The sequence below is a fragment of the Mus caroli genome, chromosome 9, assembly GCF_900094665.2.
Source record: "Mus caroli chromosome 9, CAROLI_EIJ_v1.1, whole genome shotgun sequence".
Taxonomy (NCBI): Eukaryota; Metazoa; Chordata; class Mammalia; order Rodentia; family Muridae; genus Mus; species Mus caroli.
Window position 1 is genome coordinate 33648961 of NC_034578.1, and position 21139 is coordinate 33670099.

The 21139-nt window shown below is 40.8% G+C and overlaps 1 protein-coding gene across 7 annotated transcripts in view; it reads left to right on the forward strand.

The window, feature by feature from the left end:
- Positions 1-21139, forward strand: part of Msantd2 (Myb/SANT DNA binding domain containing 2) — a 34820-nt gene that overhangs the window by 11666 nt on the left and 2015 nt on the right. The window contains exons 2-4 of one of the 7 annotated variants that reach the window (XR_003837569.1): positions 12572-12661; positions 16336-16435; positions 17706-17731. Coding sequence is in view for 5 of the 7 variants with exons in the window: in XM_021172060.2 (XP_021027719.2) it covers positions 16180-16435; positions 17706-17766 (317 nt within the window). In the remaining 2 variants the exon portion in view is untranslated. Of the gene's footprint in view, positions 1-12571; positions 16436-17705; positions 17767-21139 lie in introns of those variants that run through there. The other 6 variants (XM_029481576.1, XM_029481578.1, XM_029481575.1 and 3 more) reach the window with 6 other exon arrangements.

Sequence of the window (21139 nt, forward strand, 5' to 3'; positions counted from 1 at the left end):
AAGTAAGATTTTGCTTTGTAGCTTAGACTGGCCTAGAACTAACTGTGTGGCTCAGGTTGGTCCTGAACTCATGGTCCTTCTGTCTCAGCTTCCTGTAATGCTGAGACTACGGCCTGGTACCAGTACTATCTTTACTAGAGCAGTTTTTGTTTTCCAGTGTTCATTGTCTCTTAGTTCCTATGTGAGCAGTTTTCATAAGCACTAAAATTAACTTCTGGGGCTGGAGAGATGACTCAGCCGTTAAGAGCACCAACTGCTCTTCCAAAGGTCCTGAGTTCAAATCCCAGCAACCACATGGTGGCTCACAACCATTCATAATGAGATCTGATGCCCTCTTCTGGTGTGTCTGAAGACAGCTATAGTGTACTTACATATAACAATAAATAAATCTTTAAAAAAAAAATTAACTTCTGAACCCATCCTTAGTTAGATACAAGATGACTCATCTGAGCCATAATCCCAGTACTTGGGAATAGAGGCAGGAAGATCACTCTTGGCTACATGACACGAGACCCCCATCTCAACCCCCCTCCCCTTCCCAAAGAAAAAGAAGACTTGGAAGATATAGAGGTGAGATCAGCATTTTTTCATTATACTCTTTGAAAATTTTATTAATTTATTAGAGTGTGTGTGGGGTGTATATGTATGTTTTGTTGGACATTCAAGTGCAAGTCAGCATGACAGCTTTCGGGAGCTGGTTTTTTTTTTTTTTACTTTTACCAATGTGGATCTCAGAGATTGAACTCAGCTCTGTCAGGCTTGGTGGCAAATACCCTTGTACTATGAGCCATTTAGACAGCATTGTGCTCTTGTTTTTTTTTTTGAGGGGGGTTGCCTGAGACAGGGTTTCTCTGTGTAGCCCTGGCTGTCCTGGAGCTCATTTTGTAGACCAGGCTGGTCTCGAACTCAGAAATCTGCCTGCCTCTGCCTCCCGAGCGCTGGGATTAAAGGTGTGCACCACTACACCCGACTCATTGTGCTCTTGTTAAAAGTTTTTTTTTTTTTTTTTTTTTTTGGTAAATCTTTTTTTTATTAATCATGTAGTTGCTGGGAATTGAACTCAGGACCTCTGGAAGAGCAGTCAATGCTCTTAACTGTTGAGCCATCTCTCCAGCCCAGAGTTTTTATTTTATACTTAACATTGTTTATTTTCTATGTATGGACATCTTGCCTGCATCTCTGTTTGTGCATCACATGTGTGCCTGGTGGCTGTAGAGGCCAGAAGATGGTGTGTTTCAGGGATCAGACTTAGGTCAGCTGACCCGTGAAACAAGAGCCATCACCTGCCCACTCTATGCTCTTGTAGAGTTTGGCCTGAAGTCCCAGATTCTCCAGTGGAACACTTGGTTTAGTGAAAGGTCAAGGGAAGTAGATAGTAAGAAGAAAGGAGAGTAGTGACAATCTAGAGGTCACGTGATGTGTCAGGGGAGTGGGGCTTTATCCTTACCTAGCAAAGCATTTTAAGCCACCTAGTGGCATGGTTACTCTTCGTTTTATACCAGTCACTGCAGTAATGTGAATGAATAGAAAGGGTACGAGTGGAGGTACGAAGTCATTTTGAAATCATTCTTGCAGTGAGTTAGGCAGACAGTGAGAGCAGCAGCAATGGAAGCTTGGGAGAGGGGAAGAGTTCCTATATCTCTGGCACAGTTCTTAAGGGATTTACGTGTTGGATCTTAACTTGTTCTGGAACTGCCTATCTACTTTGCCAGTTCTTTGCTGTGGGACAGATGACCTTTCTGGCACTTCATGGCTAAGTGTTAGGCTTCATTATTCACAACCCAGTGAGATAGAAATAAGAGCACCATGTTAGGACAGCCCTGCCCTATGGCCTGGAAGATGCATTCTCTTAGCCTCTAGTCTGTCCAGTTTGGACAGATGTGGACAGAAGTGATTATCCTATCTTCTTTTCTAGCTCTTTTTCTTTGCCAGAAGATAAGAACTAAAATTCAGATCTCTAAGATTTCAGTTTTTAAAAATTTAAAGTATTTTGAGACAAGATAGTCCTAGCAGGCCTAGCCCTCACTAGGAAGATTAGTTTAGCTGTGAAGTTAGAGCAATCCTCCTGTCTCCACCTATGGAATGCTCAGATTATAAGAGTATGCTGCCATGTTGGCTAGATTTCATATATTGTCATACAAATATGCTTTTATCACTAGGCTAAGACACATTAGCACAGTGGTTCTCAACCCACGGAGAAATGACCATTTCTCAGGGATCACATATCAGATATTTATATCACAATTCATAACATTTTCAAAATTAGTTATGAAGTTGCAACAGAATTTCGTTGTCGGGCATCATCCCAACGTGATCTGTATTAAAGGGTCACAGCATTAGGAAGGTTGAGAACCTCTGCATTAGCAGTATTTTCCCTTTGTCGGAAAGAACAATCCCACCTCTACCTCTATGGAAAATGTTTAGAAAATGAAATAAAATCGGAAAGAGGTCAGTGCTTCAAAAACAACTAACAAGTACTATTCCATCAAGTACTATTAATCCATCCATCCATCCATCCATCCATCCATCCATCCATCCATCCATGAATGATTCTGAGGCAGTGGCTCACTGTGTAACCCTGGCTGTCCTGGAGCTCACTGTAGATCAGATTGGCTTCAAACTCACAGAGATCCACCTGGCTCTGCTTCCCAAGTGCTGAGATTAAAGACATGTACCAACAAGCCTGGCAGTGCTTTAGATTTTAAGCAGTTTTCATGGTCATAGGGATAAGAACATACTTAATTTTCTCATTGTAAGGGGCTTTATGTACAATGCTCTTATTCTGCCTACTTTTGGCATTGCAGAAACTTCTGTATGTATTTAAAATGGATGCTTAATGAACCAGCACCTCTTATGTGTGTGCCACAGTTATCTGGAGTTTGTGATCTGTGCTGAGCCTCTCCACTGTTCTGAGTATTAGATGAACAATGTTTGCACTTGGAAAAAGACGTATATTTAAACCGTTGTAATGATCATGTATTTGTAGTTTAGAGTCATTGAGAGCCTGTGGAAATACTTTTTGTTTTCTTGGCACTAATCAAGTGTTACACTTTCACTTAGGATGTGCTGTTAAACCTGAGTGAAATAATAACCCGTGTCTGTTCTCGGGTATTCTAGGAATAACAGTCATCACTTTGGTTTTCTGTGTGTGCTTTCAGCGGTGTTAATGACAATGTATTTTGAGTTAGCAAATATCATTGATTTAGTGTAATTGATAGAGTAAATAGGAAGTTGTTTACTTCTGTGTTTGCTAGTTGCAATTCCTCTGTGAGACTGCTTCATTGTGACAGCTCAAACTCTTGAAACTTACAGTACTTTTTCTCTTTAGATTACTTCATTTATTTGAATAAGCCAAATATATTTGTAAGTGATACTAATTAAAAATAAAAGTTCATATCAAAAACTGCTTTTATTATTTATTTAACTTATAAATATTTTTCTCTACAAGGAAAGATGGGTTGTAATTTATAAAGAAGACTGTGTTAGGAGAGCAAGTCAACCTTCTGTGTGTTATCTGAACTGCCTAGACATAATCTTAAGGGATTTTTATTCACTCACCCATCAAAAATTTGTGGAGCCATTTTCATATGCCAGGTATTGAGGGCACTGGGGGAATATATTGATGAAAAGAAACTTTATAAAGACAGCATCTCTAGCTCAGGCTGACCTCATGGTGTATCTCACTATGTAACTGATGACTATGAGCTTCTAATCTGCCTACCTTTGTTTCTCAAATTCTAGGATTACAGGTCTGCATCACCACACCTGCTTACAAAACAAAACAAAACTGTAGATCCCATATTCTAATAGAAAATGATAATTATGTTCTTACAGTGCTGGGGATTGAGCCTAAAGGCTTGCATATGCTAGGTAGGCACCCACCCTGTCATGTTCCCACATATCCTAGTCCTGAGAAAATAGGTATATTAAATAGCTAATTCAAACCAAGTGTTTTATTCTTGTAATTCCGGCATCTGACAGTAGGAGGCAGAAGAGTTTGAGCCCAGCTTGGCTTTATAGTGGGATCTTGCTTCAAAATAAGTAAGAACACTTAGCTCAAGACAAAAGCACCTCAGATGGAGATCTCTGATAGAGCCTTATTGGCCTCAGTTTGAAAACCATACTCTGCACTTTTGCATAAGGAGTGGGGTGATTGGCTTTTGCTTTTGTTGAGAAGGTTTTTCATGCTTTCTAAAAATTCTTTTGCATCGTGCACATCCAGGTGATGCTGAGATTTCCCTGCCTGAGCAGCAGAGTGCTGTTGTCCTGTCAGTGCTTAGCTCAGAGAACCCCTCCTCTTAATGCAGGGTGTGCAGCGTCCAGTCGTGAGCCAAAACACTTCATTTTCTTCTCTTGCTGAAATTAGGAAACAGCACTTGGGCTCACTGAGGTCAGTAGTGTTGTGCCCATCTCATTTTCCCTTCATTTAAGTAATGTATCCGTACTACTACACTCAGAATATGGAGAACGTTTCACGTTCTTTACTGTAGCATGACCACACATCCCCAAAACGTTTATACTTCAACAAGACAAGTAAACCTGCTGGTAATTTCGGTATGTTTCCATGTGGCAAAACCAGGAAAGAGATGATTTTATTTTATCAAACTCCAAGAAAATATACGGGTCATTCATGCACCTTATTTCACTATTCGTGTTGAGTTCCCTTGCACTTGCTTCTTGGGAATATGTTGCCAGTGAGCCAGGCTTAATTCTCTGGGTAGGGAGTGAGATTGCTTTTCCTTCTTTGTTTATATGTCAGTATGTTAATTACATGTTAAAGTCATGCTAAGCCTACAAACAGTTGGAACGGATTGGTTGGCAGAGCTGGATGTTTCTGAAATTTGATTCTGGGTAAAAGATAATAACAACATCACATGCCTTCATCTAGGTATGAAGTCCTATTGTATGTTGAGCTTATGTTACCAAACAAAATTATGTTAAAATCTTAAATACTGAAATGGGAGAAAGTCAAGGTAGCATTTCTGTAACATGTTGATTGGTGTGGATTAGTTGAAACTCTTGATTGCTTTTTCCCTATATAACTCCTTTGGTTTTTGTTTTTGTGTTTTGAAGGGGGGAGATTGTTTTGTTTGTTGTTGTTAGGGTTTTGTTGTTGTTTCTTGAGGCGGGATTTCTCTATGTAGTCCTGGATGTCCTGGAATCCATTCTGTAGACCAGACTAGTCTCAAACTCAGAGATATGCCTGCCTCTGGCTCCCTGCCTCCTAGTGCTAGAGTTAAAGGCATGCACTACCAGTGCCCAGTGACTCTTAATGTTGATTGCTGCAGTAAGGTTCTTTTTATAGAGATGAAGGTGTGTTGAAATTGAGTCTTTTTATGTAGTCCTGACAGAGAGGTTCATTTGAAGGTGTCATTCTCACTTTATGCTTACTGTGTGCTTTTGATATAACACTTTAATTTCCTGCTTTGCTCTACTTGAATTTACCTTTATTCATAAGCCTTTCTGTATACACACACTGTGGTTGCATCATTTTGTAATAATTGTAATAGCTAACATTTACTGAATGAAAGCAATTAGTTATATCACTTTAAATGTTCTACTTCTCATTCAATGCTCACAACAAATCTGGGATGGGAGCACGGTCCTTAACTCTGTGTACAGATGGAAAAATTAAGGCACAGAGATTAATTTGGATAATGTCACAGAGCTAGCAGGTGGTGACAATAGAAAAGCATTCTAGTTCCAGATCCTGTGTTTATAACAACTTGGTTTATTTCCTCCTACAGATCACCAGCCCACTTTCTTTAAATTTTGACAACTGCAATAATGTTTTTGGATCATAAAGCATAAATGTAATACCAAAACCATATAGTAGGATCCAGATGGACCCACCACTATATTTACATATTTTATTCTTCTCTCTTCTCATTTCTGTCTGTCCCCTCACCCCCCTACATAGGGTCTCCTATAGCCCAGGCTGGCTTCACACTCTCTATGTGGCTGAGGAGGGTGACTTCAACTTCTGTCTCTTTAGTGTTGGGATTATAGGCATTTGCTACCACACCTCACTTAAGTCGTGCTGGGAAGCAAACCCAGGACAACATGCATGCTAGGCAAGCATTCTACCAACTGAGCTATATGCTCAGCCCTCGGTATTCCTGTTGATTCTCTCTCTCTCTCTCTCTCTCTCTCTCTCTCTCTCTCTCTCTCTCTCTGTGTTTATTTGGGATTAAGCTCCGATCCTTATAAATACTGGACAAATGTATATTTTTCTCAGAGCTAATTTTCATCATTCAGATTTATGGGAATAAATTTAACAGATTTAATTGATTTAACAGCCTGCTGTATTCTTACTGCTCTAGACTCATTTGGTTTTGAGCCCTTAAAAAACTCTTGTAAAATGAAAACTGGCACCACATCACTAGAGATTGTTTGAATCTAAGACTGCTTTTTGGAAAGCTGTCATAGTTGGACATTAAAGTCACAAAACTTTTATAATGAAACTATAAATATGGGGGCTGGAGAGATGGCTCAGCAGTTAAGAGCACCCACTGCTCTTCCAGAGGTCCTGAGTTCAAATCCCAGCAACCACATGGTGGCTCACAACCATCTATGAGATCTGGTGCCCTCTTCTGGTGTGTCTGAAGACAGCTACAGTGCACTCATATACATAAGATAAATAAGTAAATCTTAACCAAAAAAGAAAAACAAAACAACTAAAGATTTAATTTGACAATACACTGCCTCCTGTATTGAGCATCCATCCATAGAGAGACATATCAACTGCAGATGTGTTAAGACAGATGTGTCTGAGCTTAACAAAAGGGCACATTTCATCTAACACATGAAAAGTGGAATGCCGAACCATTACATCTGAGTTCCTCACTACCCTTGCTTTAAAATCATCAACTTAAAAACATTTTATTTTATGTTGATGTGCCTCATATGTATGCAGTGCTAGAGGAGACCAGAAGGTGGCATCAGGTCTCCTGGAAACTAAAGACTGTTGTGAGTTGCCATGTGGCTGCTGGGAATTGAACCTGGATCCTGTGGAAGAGGAGCCAGTGCTCTTAACTGCTAAGCCATCTTCCCAGGCCTCCATAAACTTTTTATTTTTAGATCCAGCCTTATTATCAGCATCATATTTCTTTTCTTTTCTTTTTTTTTTTGGTTTTTCGAGACAGGGTTTCTCTGTGTAGCCCTGGCTGTCCTGGAACTCACTTTGTAGATCAGGCTGGCCTCGAACTCAGAAATCCGCCTGCCTCTGCCTCCCGAGTGCTGGGATTAAAGGCGTGCGCCACCACGCCCGGCTCATATTTCTTTTCTTATATGTATCAAAAACTTATGGTGAACATTGAGTTTTGGGTTATAAAAGAGGACTTAACAAAAAACACCAGTTCTGGTTTGGAAAGTTTTAAGGAAGCATTTAAAACACGTGTGAAAATAAGATCAAAGTCTTTATAGTAGAAGATTCATTGTCATGTGTTCACATCTTCAGTGGATGATGGTGGTTCTTAGGCTGTCAGCCCCTCTTAAAGAGGGTGAGCTTGAATTAAAGCAGAAGAAACATCTGCAAGGTACAATTACTTTTTGACAGTAAAACCAGGTAAGTATGGGGCTTCCTTGCCAAAAGGTGCTATAGATGATGGCCATTGCCTCATGCTTTCTATTATTTACTGCATGAGTACATGGTTGGGGACTTGCCCCCTTAGAGATAATAACAGAGATGAGCTGAGCTGTAATGAATACAAGCTGTGTTACACACGACGGAGTTTTTGTGAATGATAGACGTGTACAAAGGCAGTCCTATAATCCCCATTATAATAGAGCCAAAAGTTTCTTGTCATCTAATCAAGTTACTGTAGCTATTCTTATGTCCTATGACAATGCATTATGCAACATGTTGTGATGCTGGTAGACAAACCATTCAGTTGCCAATCAGTAAAAGTATAGTGAAGCCAAGCGTGAAGGCTTCTTGTGTAATCTGAGCATTTGGGAGGCTGTCCTAGTTTGCTTGCTCCCAAAAGCAGTGAGGAGGAAAGGGTTTACTTCATTTTTACATCGTACAGTCCACCATGAAGAGAAGTCTTAGGAACCTGAAGGCGGGCAAGGCCTGGACAAGAGACCATGGAGGAGGAACACTGCTTATTGGCTTGCTCCCCCTGGCTTGTTCAACTTGCTTTATTATACCACCCAGGACCACCTGTCCAGTTGTGCTAACCAGAGTCATCAGTCATCAATCAAGAAAATGCCCCATAGACATGCCCACAGACCATTTGATACGGACACCCCACCCCACCCCACCCCCCAGTTTAGGTTCCCTCTTGTCAAATGACTCTAGCTTGTAGCAAGCTGACAAAAAGTAACAAATAGGGGAAGGCTGATACAGGAGGTTTTCCAGGAGTTCCAGGTAGCCTGAGTTACAGAGTGTCTTACAAAACATAAAGCAACAATAAAAAAAAAGTCGCACAGTGGCACATGTAAGTGTGGACAGTGCATACATAACCCTTGCTGGGGACAGTGAGCTGCTGGTGGTGGTGTGGGTGCTTACCTGACTGCCATTGGTGCATAGTGTATTAAAAGTCATCCCTGTGAGCGGAATGCCTTGCTACACTGCCTGCCCCTCCCTCGTACACTGGTTAAGAGCAATTTACTCATGCCAATTAGGTTTGAGTATAAGTTCTGCTAATGGCAAAGCTCTTAGTAACACCTTTATTTTTCCTAAGATGGGATCTCATGTACCTCGGGCTGCCTTGAAACTGACTGTGTGACTGCGGGTGACGGTGAATGGATGATGCTCCTGCCTCTGCCTTCCAGTGCTAGGATTATAGGGCTGTACGCACTATATCCTGTCCTGATCTACAGTTTCTTCCAGCGTCCTAAACAAGTCTAGGTTTCTTTAAGGCAGAAACTTAGAGTAAACTTAAACTTGCTTATTGCTTAATTTTTCATAAAAATGGTAAGAGATCTAATGCAGTTGTGGCTTATACTTTATATATAGCTTTACATTTTTAGAAGTGGCTGCATCTTGATTTAATGTTTGGACCTAGAAATCTTTTTTTTTTTTCCTTTAAATTGTGTGTGAATGTTTTGCCGGCATGCCATGTCTGCACTGTGTATGCGCTGGTTGCCTTCAGAGGCAGAAGAAGGCATCAGACATGGGACTAGAATTATAGACAGTGGTAAACTGCCACGTGGGTGCTGGGAATTGAACTAGGGTCCTCTACAAGATCATCCAGTGCCCTTTGCTGCTGAGTCATCTCTCCAGCCATAGGCCAGATGTCTTGATGGAGGATTTCTAATAGCTTTAGTTTTTTAGATGAGCTATTGTGGATGTCAGGATTGATTTCATAAATGCATAAACTTACTAATGGAAACACTAAGCGTGCTAGATGGCAGTTTACAGTAAGAGAGCTAGCACAAACTAAGACAGCCACATGAAAGCCAGCACATGAAAGGGTAAAGTGCTCTGCTACTTAGGTTCATTTTAAAGATTATTCTTGGAGCTGTGCCCCACAGTGTGCATGTGGATGCCAGAGGACAGCTTTGTATAGTTGGTTCTCTCTTTCTACCTTTGTAAAAGTACTGGGATTGAACTCAGGAAGTCAGGCCAATTCAGCAAGCCTCTTTACATGCTGAACCTTCTCTTTGACCCACTTGTTTCACTTTTAAACTTTGAATGAGTGGAAGCCTGTATTTCAGCAACAGGGTAATGTTATTACTATAAAAGCCTGTCAGGATTTTTGTTGTTACTTGGGTTTTGTTGTTAGGGGAGTGGTCTTAATTTGGGGGCATGATTGTTTGTGGAATAATTAGTTCATAGTTTGTTTTTACTCTTCTCTAAAAGACTTTTTAAAAGGGGAGGAATGGCTCCCTCTGCCATGCCAGAAGTATATTTGTGACTGTGCTTCTCCCCTCATTATCACCTATTAATAAATTAATGACGATGCTAATGTTATTCGAATAGCACTTGGAGTCAGAGTCTGGAAGAGTGAAATACCGAGAAAACAAAAACAAATAACCCTGTAAAAAGATGCCGACATAGCAACTTTAAAGGAGTGCTTTTCTGCAGGACTATCCTGTTTGTGCAGCATACCCTGTTTAACATTCCCATCCGTTAGGCTTGCCTAGGGTCTATTCAAAATTTAGCATATGCGTCACTTGCCAAAGATTTCCATGGTACCTGCCACTTTCGTTGGAGTTTTTCTGTTTTGTTTTGAGATGGGGGTCTCAGGTCGCCCAGAATGAATTTTTCAACATTGCTATTGTCACTTCAGAAAAAACAATTGTTGTTTATCACATAGAAAAAAGTGCTTTAAGTGTGGTCATGCACACCTTTAAGCCCAGCACTGAGGAGACAGAGGCAGGCAGACCTCTTGAGTTTGAGGCCAGCCTGGTCTACAAGATGAGTTCTGGGACAGCCAGGGCTATACAGAGAAACCCTGTCCATAAAATAAATATATAAATAAAAAAATAGATTATTTGTTTGTTTATTGTGAGCTTTACTAAGATTTTGTTGGGAGGAGGAACGAAAAAAACCCCGTGCTTTGTATCATGCCTGTGATTCCATCTTATGGGAGGCTGAGGTGGAGGAAGTTTTGGGTTTAGCCTGGGCAACCCAGGGAGACTTTGTGAGAGGATTATGCTCAGGCCATCGGTATGGCCATGGTGCCTTTACCTGCAATCATCTTGCTGGCCCTCACTGTGCCAGACTTTAGAACCTCGTCTGAAGTCTGTCATATAAATTAAATGTACTTATCTTATACTTCCTAGTACATCTTTGATTCCTGCATGGCCCTCTCTGTGCCGTAGAGCAGGCTGTTAAGCAGCTGGGCTCATCAGGGAGACCGAGGAGTTTGTGATGTGTGCATTTTTCCCAGGAGGGAATCCTAGGTCATTGCAGGCTTAGAATCTCTCCTCATAAGAAAAAGAAAAGCAAAATGTTTAGAATTAGGAGGTTTTTACTCTTCTCTAACATGCAGAACCAGGGGAGCAAGAAATAAGTTCCTGTATTTTTCTCTTTCCTTTCTTTTTTTCCTGGTTTTAAAGGATTTAGTCCATTTGCAAGAAAATCCAGTATAATATTGAGAGTTTTGCTTTGTTTTAGGTACTTTCTACCCCAAAGTTGAAGTTAGATGTCAAAAGATGTGAGTGTAAATTTATGCTGTTTTGTGTGTTTTTCTTTTTTGAGTTAGACTTTTATTTAGCTGTAGCTCTCTTGGAACTCTAGTAGATGAGGCTGGTTTGGAGCTAACAGAGATCCTCCTACCTCTGCCTCCCAGTGTTGGGATTACAGGCATGCACCATCTACTCTGTGTGTGTGTGTGTGTGTGTGTGTGTGTGTGTGTGTTGCTTAAGATCAAACCCAGAGCCTAATAATATACTAGGCAAGCATTCCACTGAGCTGTGTCCTCAGACCTTTTCAGTTTTTATTTAAGCTTGTTTTGTTGCCTTAGTTAAGAGCCACTAGTAATAACTGTAATAGGAGTTTAAAGGAAAAGGATCTATTATTTTACAGAGACTGCTCATTTGTCTTAGTCGAGGTATTTGTTTGGTGGGGTTTTTTGTTTTCTAGAGACAAGGTCTCACTGTACACCAGGCTGGTCTTAAACTTGCAGCAGTCTTTCTGCGCTGTGTGCTGGTATTATAGAAGTGAACTGCCATGTCCAGCTTGAAATGTTATTTTCACACTTCTATAAGAAAAATAGTTACTGGAGATTTACATCCTGCCTAATTTCTCCACTTTTTGGTGGCGTATATGAATTTATTTATTTATTTATTTTTGTTTTTTAAGACAGGGTTTCTCTATGTAGCCTTGGCTGTCCTGGAACTCACTCTGTAGACCAGGCTGGCCTCGAACTCAGAAATCCGCCTGCCTCTGCCTACCCAGTGCTGGGATTAAAGACGTACGGCACCACGCCCGGCTGGAGTATATGATTTTTGAAGACTTGTCTTACTTAATCATTTGAGTGAGAGGAGTTTTGGATTTGTCCCATTCAGTTGGCTGTTGGGTAAACATGCAGGGCATGTTTAGTGTGGCCAGTTTGACAACTCCATTTGAAAAGCTGTGTGATTTTTTTTTTTTTTTTTTTTATTTCTTATAACCTTGTTTCCTACTATTATAACTAAGCTGTCCTCCTCTTAGGATCACTTTACTTCTCGTGTGACATCTTAGACCAGTGAAGCCAGTGTTTGCAAGCAGCACATTTATATAGCTGTTAAGACTTACTTCTGCTCCTCCTCATTGTATGCTCTGTTCCACTTGCTGCCAATTCTGGTAAAGCAGTGGTTTTGTTATGGTGACTGTTGTATTATATGACGTGGGTAAGTTGCCAGTAGCAGTTTTCTTGGCCTATGCCTATATGAGCTATTAAGTTTGCCTTCTCTATTCCCAAACCAGGGAAGAACTAACTAGCTCTTTCCACTTTTTAAATGTAAGAGCAGGGATTAGAGGACACTGAAGTGAAAAGCCTAAATTTCACCCTTAGAGTAACTTAATAATGTCAGGAAGGGCTTTGAGACCACTGGCCCTGCTTATAGATCTTATTTTCCAAACCTTTCATTATTTTATTTGCCCTTTTCTGAACTCTACAATTTCCCTCTCTTGTAGCTGGTTCGATGCCCAGACCTGAATGCTGTGCTCCAGCTGTGGCCTCACCGGTGCTGAATAGAGAGGAAGAGCCACCTTCATAGCTTACATGTGATTCCTCTGCTTATACAACCCAATACTGGATTTACTTACTTTGGCAAGATAGCTGCATTGTGCACTGTATTTAATGTTCCGTGTACTGTAACCCCGGGTCTTCCTCTGCATTGCTGCCGTCACACCCTCAATCCTACCAATCTAAGCCTCCTGCCTTTGTTTACCTGCCCTCCTCCCTTAGACTCCTCATGCATTCATGCACAATGAATGTCATCTTTTTATTCTCTGATTCCCTTTTACTTTAATCTCAAACTCTGACAAGACTTTTACTCTGTCCTATAAATTTTCAGCGGTCAGCCAACCTCCCTCCCCCTGCTTTGGTAATGGAACGTTCTTTTCCGTTTGTAGCCCTGAAACCTAAGCATTTGATATGGTGGATTGAGTAAGCATTCTGGCATTTCTGAATCGCCACGACTGGTTTGGCCCCTTGAAGTTGTTACCTTGCTTAGTTCTGTCTAGATTTCCTTGACTCTTTATTAACTCTGTCTTGGTGGATAGTATAGTCTTACAGCCCCTCCTCCAGGGAGATGAAAACGTACCATCAACATCAATGTACCAGGGAGATTTCTCACAGTAAGGAAGTTAACTATTATCTTTAACCAGAGTAGCCTTTAGTAGTCTTAGAGTTCTCCAGTTGAAGGTGAACTTGCTGTACATTTCTGAGATGAGTGAGGTGAATGAAGCAGTGAAGCAAGGTCCCTCAGTGTCAATGGACTGTGCTTCACCAAGCAAGCCAGCCGGTGGATCTTGGTGGATTTGGTAGCTGACTCAAGTGGGAGCTGCAGCCTCATCTTTCCTGCACTCTGGAGCATCATGATCTCTGATTTAGAGAAGTTTTTTAGTTGGTTTGTTTAGGATTGTTGATACAGCCGCCCAGTCTTTTAATGATATGCTTTGATTAAGCACTTAGAGGCTAGTGTATTGTATAATCTTTTCTGTGGGTGGTAAGAATTGGAAGGTCTCCAAATGTCCTTTTTATCTATGTGTAAGCTCTCAAGTGAATCCTAGTGCATCTAAGGGTAGCAGTTAAGCCGATATTTGAGTCCTCTCTCTCCCCACCTCCCATCTTAGTGGATATGCCCTGTTTAAACAGACTGCCCTTAAATTTGTGGTATTTATTAGCCCTACAAAGTACTGATTACATGTATTTATATCTGGAAGGAGAGAAAGTTGGTTTGGAAATCTTTTTAATGCAATTTCAGCATATCAAGTTAGACATTACCAAACACCTGGTAGATGTCAACACATTGTACTAATTTTGAACATGTGTTACAGGTGTATACTACAAGTAAAAGGTGCTTATAGCTGTCAGAGATTGCTGGTTTCAGTATTCACAGTTACATAACCAAAGACAATTGTAAGCTCAATTTGGTGGCTTGGAAAAAAATGACTTTTCTCTGGTTTCTCCCCATGTATATTTTAAAAACTTGCTGAATCTATTTTTGATGAGAATACATGTTTGCAATATAGGAAGAAAATGGTAGAGTTGCTGTGCCTTTCCTAAAAGTATAGCACCCTTCTTGGAAGGGAATGTCAGTTTGGTTCCTTGGCTTCTGGGGTAACTCTCAGTGACCATCCTGAGTGGACTTTGCTGTTGTAGGGAGCCAATAAGTGGTGAGAAGGGTAACGGTTTCCATCTCCATTTATGGTCTTAGGAGGGGAAATGGACAGGGTTGGGTCTCTATTTACAGTCTTTGGAGGAGTCAAGAGTGGTTGGGGTGTTCTTGGAGGCAGAAACTAGACATTGTAAGATAAAAATAAATTGTCAGAGGCTGTTTGCAATTCAAATTCCGATCTCTGCGAGGGTGAAGGGTGCTGGGAAAGGGGCGTGTATGTGAAGTCAGATGATCCTTAAAGTGCTTGTCTCTTTCCATCAGGAGAGTTGACCATGACACATATTTTCCAAGTTTTTGTTTCTGGATTGTTTAAGAAAGTTTTGTCCTATGGGGTCAGAATTTTCTGTTACAAAAAGAAAGCCAAGATGATTTTTAAAGAGTTTATGCAAAGCCTCAGTTTTCTGTAAGGATCGTTTGAGGTGGTGGGAGAGATTTTTTGAAAGGGAGAGTGGGTAGATGCTCATTTGGGGTCCAAGTTGCAGGTGACTGTGTCTGAGGTAGATCTCATGGCTCATGCGTTTATTATTATTTTTGCCTATTTGGATTTCTGGCCTCAGAGAGCAGACTTTAAAGTCTTTGAGGAAGTGTGTTTGTAGATTGTTAGCTTTGATTTAAAGATCCTGCGCATGGAGATCCATAAAGTTCCAGACTTGTTTCAGTTTAGTGAGAATAGGTCATATATTGGTGAATGGAAGGTAATCTCTCCTATAGGAGGAGAGTCTTATAGTCTTGGTAATGCTTATACGTTAGGTTAGAGATAAACTAGTTTTAGCAGCTAAGTTAGAAAATGTTTAGGAGCCGCTAGGGAAAGGGGGTTTTGTCTCAAGAAAATTCTGAGTGAAACCCTGTTACAGAGAAGAAGGAGACAGGAAGGAGAGCAAGGCATTCAGAGACAATGCACAGCCTGGATGTGGCTGGATGTTTCAGTTGAGAGTAAGTCCTTGGTGTACTTCTGATGTATCTGGGAAGATAGCATGAGTGTACTATTAATTTCAGGAACTGAGCCAGACTGAAATATATAGTAGAAATAAAGACCATTAAAAAAGGAAAGAGTCGAACAAGGCAGAAGGTTATTCAGGTTTTGTTTAATAAGAGTTTACATAAAGCATTTACTTGCTGTGCCAAGTGACAGAGAAAGACATGAGATGACTCCTTCCTCACCCTCCCTGAGAAGGACTGTCAGCCTTGTTTGTTGGTTTGTTGGTTTGTTTAGCTGGCAGTGTGAGTTGGTAGGTTAATAAAATGTAGGTATTAGTGTCCTGTTTTTTGGCCATGTGTCTAAGACTAGGGACTTACGACAGACATTATTTTATTGATTTGATTGCTCCGTCAGTTGTAGACATTTTTACCGTGACAGAGTGAGTTAGGAAGGAACAGACTCCGTAAGTGACCTGTTTTGTTAGCTACTTTGTCTAGGCAGCTGTTTTTCCCCTGTTCTTAACTAAGAGTAAGGAAGATGTTTTCCACTTGGGGAAATTCTTCTTTCTGTCCTCTTTCCCTCACATTTTCCAAATTCTGGGCACCATAGCAGCTCTCTCTCCTGTGGCAGGTGTGCATCCTATTGGCTGGCTGGTATTTCTTTTTTTCCTCCCCCTTATCCTTTTTAAATGGGGGAGGGGGCATAAAATATGTGTATTGGATACATGCAATAATGTTGTAATGTTTCTTGTTGTTTTATATAATTTTATAATTGTAAAATAATTGTTTGAATTATAACATGTTTGAGTAAATGCTAAATTAGTATTTTTCTAATATGATAATGAATTTGAAATAGTATTCCTGTAACAATGTGTCTGTGTTTGTCTGTCTGTGTCTGTCTGATAGTAATTAATATCTGTGGTCCGTATCTGGAGGAGGAAGTACAGCTTTAAAGGAATAACAAAAGACTTTGTGTCTTAGACCCTTCGCAGGTGTTACAGTCGGGTGAAAGAACATGGTGTTGGGAAAAGAAAGAGCAGTTACACATTTGAACAGTTGGAACAGGTGTTTGGTCAGGGAGGATGGGATGCTCAGCCCTGCCAGCCTGTACTTATTAACAGTAGTGGCTTGTACCAGGAGCTGGAGTCAGATGGCAGCACTATGGAGGACTATTCACAGGAGGACTGGGGAAACCACAGTCAGGAGCTCCATGGCTATCCAACAGATCAGGAATTGGGTAAGAAAACAACATGTGTACATGTGTGTGTGTCTACCTGGTAGTGCATTGAATGGTATTTATACCATCTGTAATGGCTTCTAGTGTTGTCAGCACAAGGCATTTGCCAAACTGTTTGAGTCAACATGGGCATCCTTGGTTTAACATCAAACTGCCAAGTCATGCTCACTATTAGCTACGTGGTGACTTTCGTACTGTTAAGTTCCTTGAAGATAGAAGACTTCCTAATCTGAGTCATACAGGAGGTTCACTGACAGAATCTTATGCAATTCAAAATACCCCTGCCTGTTCTTTGTAGCACTAAGATTTCCTGCTAAGAGCACTGACACGGCCCAACTACTTTAAATCCACACTGGTCCAATTAAGAGGCTACATGTAGTTTTGTTTGCTTGTATCCCTGTATGTCAAGTGCTCCAGTTTCTTATTTGGGAAGTACTGATCAGGTTTTAGCTATAGCCTGTGTACATCAGCAGCAAGTTGTGTAATGAGTTTTAGTAGGAAATGCCCTTCCGCCTAGTGAAGTGCTCAGGTGCCTATGAGAAAGTTCAGGCAGGATTGGCAGTGTAAATTTGCTTCCCTTGCTTAAGGGAAAAAATACAGAGATCCTGCCGATGACAGAGAAATAGAGAAAAGAACTGAAATATTATTGTATTTTCTATATTAATGCTGTTTTAATTTTCCCAAATGTTAGAAGGGAAACGGAAAGAGGCTCTCAAATTGTTAAGATTATTAGCCATATGTAAGAGAATATGCAGATTTGAAGAATAAGAATAGATGCTAAATGATCTTGTCTTTTAATCTCACAAGAATGATAACGGCCTGAGCAACAGCAGTGCATCATAGCCCTGTTTGCTGTGAAGACTTAAGTCCCCAGGCCGTGAGAAACGCAGAATATGCTGATCCTCGTATTTGGGGGAATAATTACTTACCCTGTAAAACCTACACAGGAAACCTAAATAGGGCAGAATCATTTCTATTCTTGTTCTTTTAAAATCATGTTTGCATCGAAATTAAGCTTTAAGCTCCTCGCTTGAAATCCACTGGTGACCTTGAAGAGTTTTATGCTTGTGGAACCTGGTTTCTGATCTTGCATATAAATGTTCGCATCTCATTATAAAAAGTTACATTTTTAAATCTGGTATGGGACAGTGTTAGACAGTGTTAGGATAAAGGACGTACAGAACAGGCAGTAAATAGAGCTACTTATTCACATAAATGTATACCACCACTTAGGAAAATATAATTTGTTTTACAATTCTTTGTTTTTCAGATGAAATGCCAGTTTCAAAGAGAACGTTAAAAATAAAACAAGAGTCTTCTGAAGAGGCACAGTAAGTAGATGCTCCATTTTTTTTTTTTTTTTTTTTTTACCAATGTGTCTAAGTTTAGTGACCTGGGAGGATCATGGGTAGCTAGGCATGATACAGAGCATGAATGCATTTCTGCTCATTCTTCAGCCTACCACTGGAGACCTGAACTGCTGAATGTTCTATACAGGAGGAAGAAACGATTGTTCCATGAAAATGGGTGTTTCCTTGTGTAGTTTGCATTTCTACATGCTTACTAAAGACAAGATGAGCCACAGCACTTGGATTTACATGGCAGGGCTGGGTGAAATGGTAGGAGGGCCAAGGGGATGTTTAAATTCTTTTATTACAGTTTGAGAACCAGAAAGGAAGCTCTTAGGTGGCCTACTTACGCACGTAGAGAACAGCTCCTGGAAGACAGACTGAGAATGTTCAGGATAGAGCCTGTCGCTAGCCCAACTGTTGTTCTCCCCCAAAGAGTTAACACCATCTGTTAGATCCACAGTTCTTTTTAGTGGCTTTAAATGAGTTCCATATCAACGCCATTAAAAAGACTAAAAGATAAAGTTCGGGGCTAAATGAAGAGCACCACTCATTTTTCTTCCTGGTAATATTGGATTCTTAGCACACGTGACTTGTGTGATGCATTCCACAATGTGACCTTGAAATTTGATAGACAGAGGAGAAGACAAGCTGCAGATAGCTAATAACCACATAGGAAGGCAAGTCAGTTCAGCAAGCTACCACTGCAAATCTTTTTTTTTGCAGTGCCTTTAAAATGAAAGAATCCCCAGTGATGTCTAATTAATCCTGTATCTGGGGAAAAGGTGAGTATTCAGGAATAAGAAAGTTTCCCCTAGTCCTCTTCAAAAGCAGGATGTGACACAAATCAGCAAACCCAAAGCCAACTCTTACTGAGAGGCGGTAGTTACCTTTTTGAAATAGTGACATTAAAATAGAAAGGAAGGAAAACCGGTAGCTTAACTTAATTCTCATTGCACATGCATGTATGGGTATGGGCACACGCTGGCTACAGTGCATTTATGGGGGTCAAAGGCTCTCTCTCACCTTTACATGGGGCCAAGGATTGAACTCGAGTCATCTGGCTTACATAGCAAGGGCTCTACCCTCGGCACCATCTCACTAGCCCTGGCAAATGATTTTTAAAGTGATTTTTAAATCCAAACTTTTAAATTCCTCAATCTCCAAAAATGCCTCTGCTTTGTAACTAAAGTGCCCTATGTCTCCCACATAGCCATTTAGGACCTTCAGGAGATGGTCATTTGATGTAACTAGGTATAGACCCATCACAGAGTCTTAAACCCTGCCACTAGCCTTAAACCCTGCAACCTTTTTTGGCATTGGATCTTCAGAACCCAAGAAGTGGGCAGTTTTCAGGAACTACTCAAATAAGTATGGTGCCAAATTGTTCCAAGCTTCTGAAACACTGTCGTGCTGAGTCCAGCAGAACTCTGGTGTGCTCTTTCTCTGGTGCCAGCTCACTAAGGAATGAGAGGTTCTGAAGAGCTTCCAGTTGGCCATTTGTACCTCAGTCTGGCACTTCTGAGATTCTCTGCAGTGTCTGACTTGCTCAGAAAATGAAGTATCAAATAAAATACAGACATCTTGATCTGGGTAGTGGGTTGGGTTTTATTTGGTTTTCTCCTTCCTTCTCCACCTACCTTCCCCAGCATCTATGTCATTAGTTTACTGACGAATCCATGCTTCATTAAGATTATTTCCCAAACTTGTTTCATTAACTTTTGTTTTCTAAGTGTCTGCTGTATGCAAGGCATTAAAATACATCAGTGAGCAAGATGAACACAATTCTTCACTCTCCTCCATCTCCTAGTGTACTCTTCCTTGAGATTAATAAACCATGGAGAGATGTCTCAGTGTTAAGAGCACCTCATGTAAAAGCATGCGGATATGAGTTCAGGTCCCAGTACCTCTGTCAAAAATGGCCATGGCCCATTCGCACCTGTAAAGCTGACAGAGATGGAACCAGGAGGATCTTTGGGTTAGTGGCTGCCTACCCACTCAAACCATGAAAGCTCCAGGTTCAGCGAGAGACACTTTCTCAAAAGAACACAGCTGAGAGTAGTAGGAGAGGAGACTTCATCCCTCTTCTGACTTGTGTACATGCATACACACACAGGTGTGCATATACCAAACACACACACACACACATACAACTTTAAGAGAAGGGAGTTTATAAAACAATTTGATGGCTATAAAAGACAGTATTCCTTTGAACTCTTGTCCCACTCAGAAACCTATCTGCCTCACAGAGCATCACACTTGAATATTGTGAGTGAGTGAGTACCTTCCTACTTCCTCAGCAGAGAAGTGGTCCGGGAATCAATCGAGCGCTTCCTTTAGGTGCTTACTTGAGAAGATTGTAAGTCAGACTCATGAGGGAAGGTACCCTTAGGGTCCCCTTACTGTAACACAGTGTTAGCTCTTTGCGTCTTGTACAGATAGACCAGGGTAATAAGAGGCTTTGTGAGGCCTCTCCAGAATGTTTCAAAGCTCTTCTCCTGGAAGATAGAAGATTTTAAAGCGAAAGTCTGAAGGACCATCGCCTCTTCTGAAGATGCTCTTAGCTGAGGGCTGGAAACAAAGCTCAGTGGTTAAGAAAGTGCTTGGTGCTCTTGCAGAGGCCTCAGGTTGAGGTCCCAGCTTTAGTGTTCAGAGACTCACATCCTAGGCCTCCAGCAGCCCTTGCACATACTGCCCCTATTCATAAACAGTAACTAAAACCAAACAAAACCCCAGTACTCTTAGACAAGCTGCTTTTCTTGATTGTGAGTAAGCAAGTAAGCACTTTTGTAGTTAGACTTATAGTTAATTTTTAAAAAATATAGCAGCTCAATTTCCAAGTTAATATCTGATAAGCCAGTCTTACCATATCAAAGTTTGGCCATATTTGAGGAACCATTTTTTTTCCTCCCCTCCCCTCTCCTCTCTTCCTTTCCTTTTTTCACTCTCTTGCTCCTCTCCCCTCTCTGCATAGCCCTGGCTGCCCTGGAACTCACCATGTAGATCAGGCTGGCCTTGAACTCAGAGATCTACTTGCCTCAGCCTTGTAAGTGCTGAGAGTAAAGGTATACACTATCATTTCTAAAAAGAATGTAAATTACTCAAAGTATCAGTCAATACATCATTTAAGTAGCTTGTGGAACAGGAATTCCATCCCATGTTCTATCTTAATCTGCTAATTATGCAAGACATAATTGAAGCATTTCTGAAGTATCACCTTGAATGTTCATTGGAGAGGCATGTTGTCCTTTGTATTAGGTCCTCAGTTATAACCATGTACTTACTTTCCTCCAAAACATGTGTGAAAAATTACTGACTCATAAATCCTGTGTTAAAAATTAAGGTATTGTTTTGA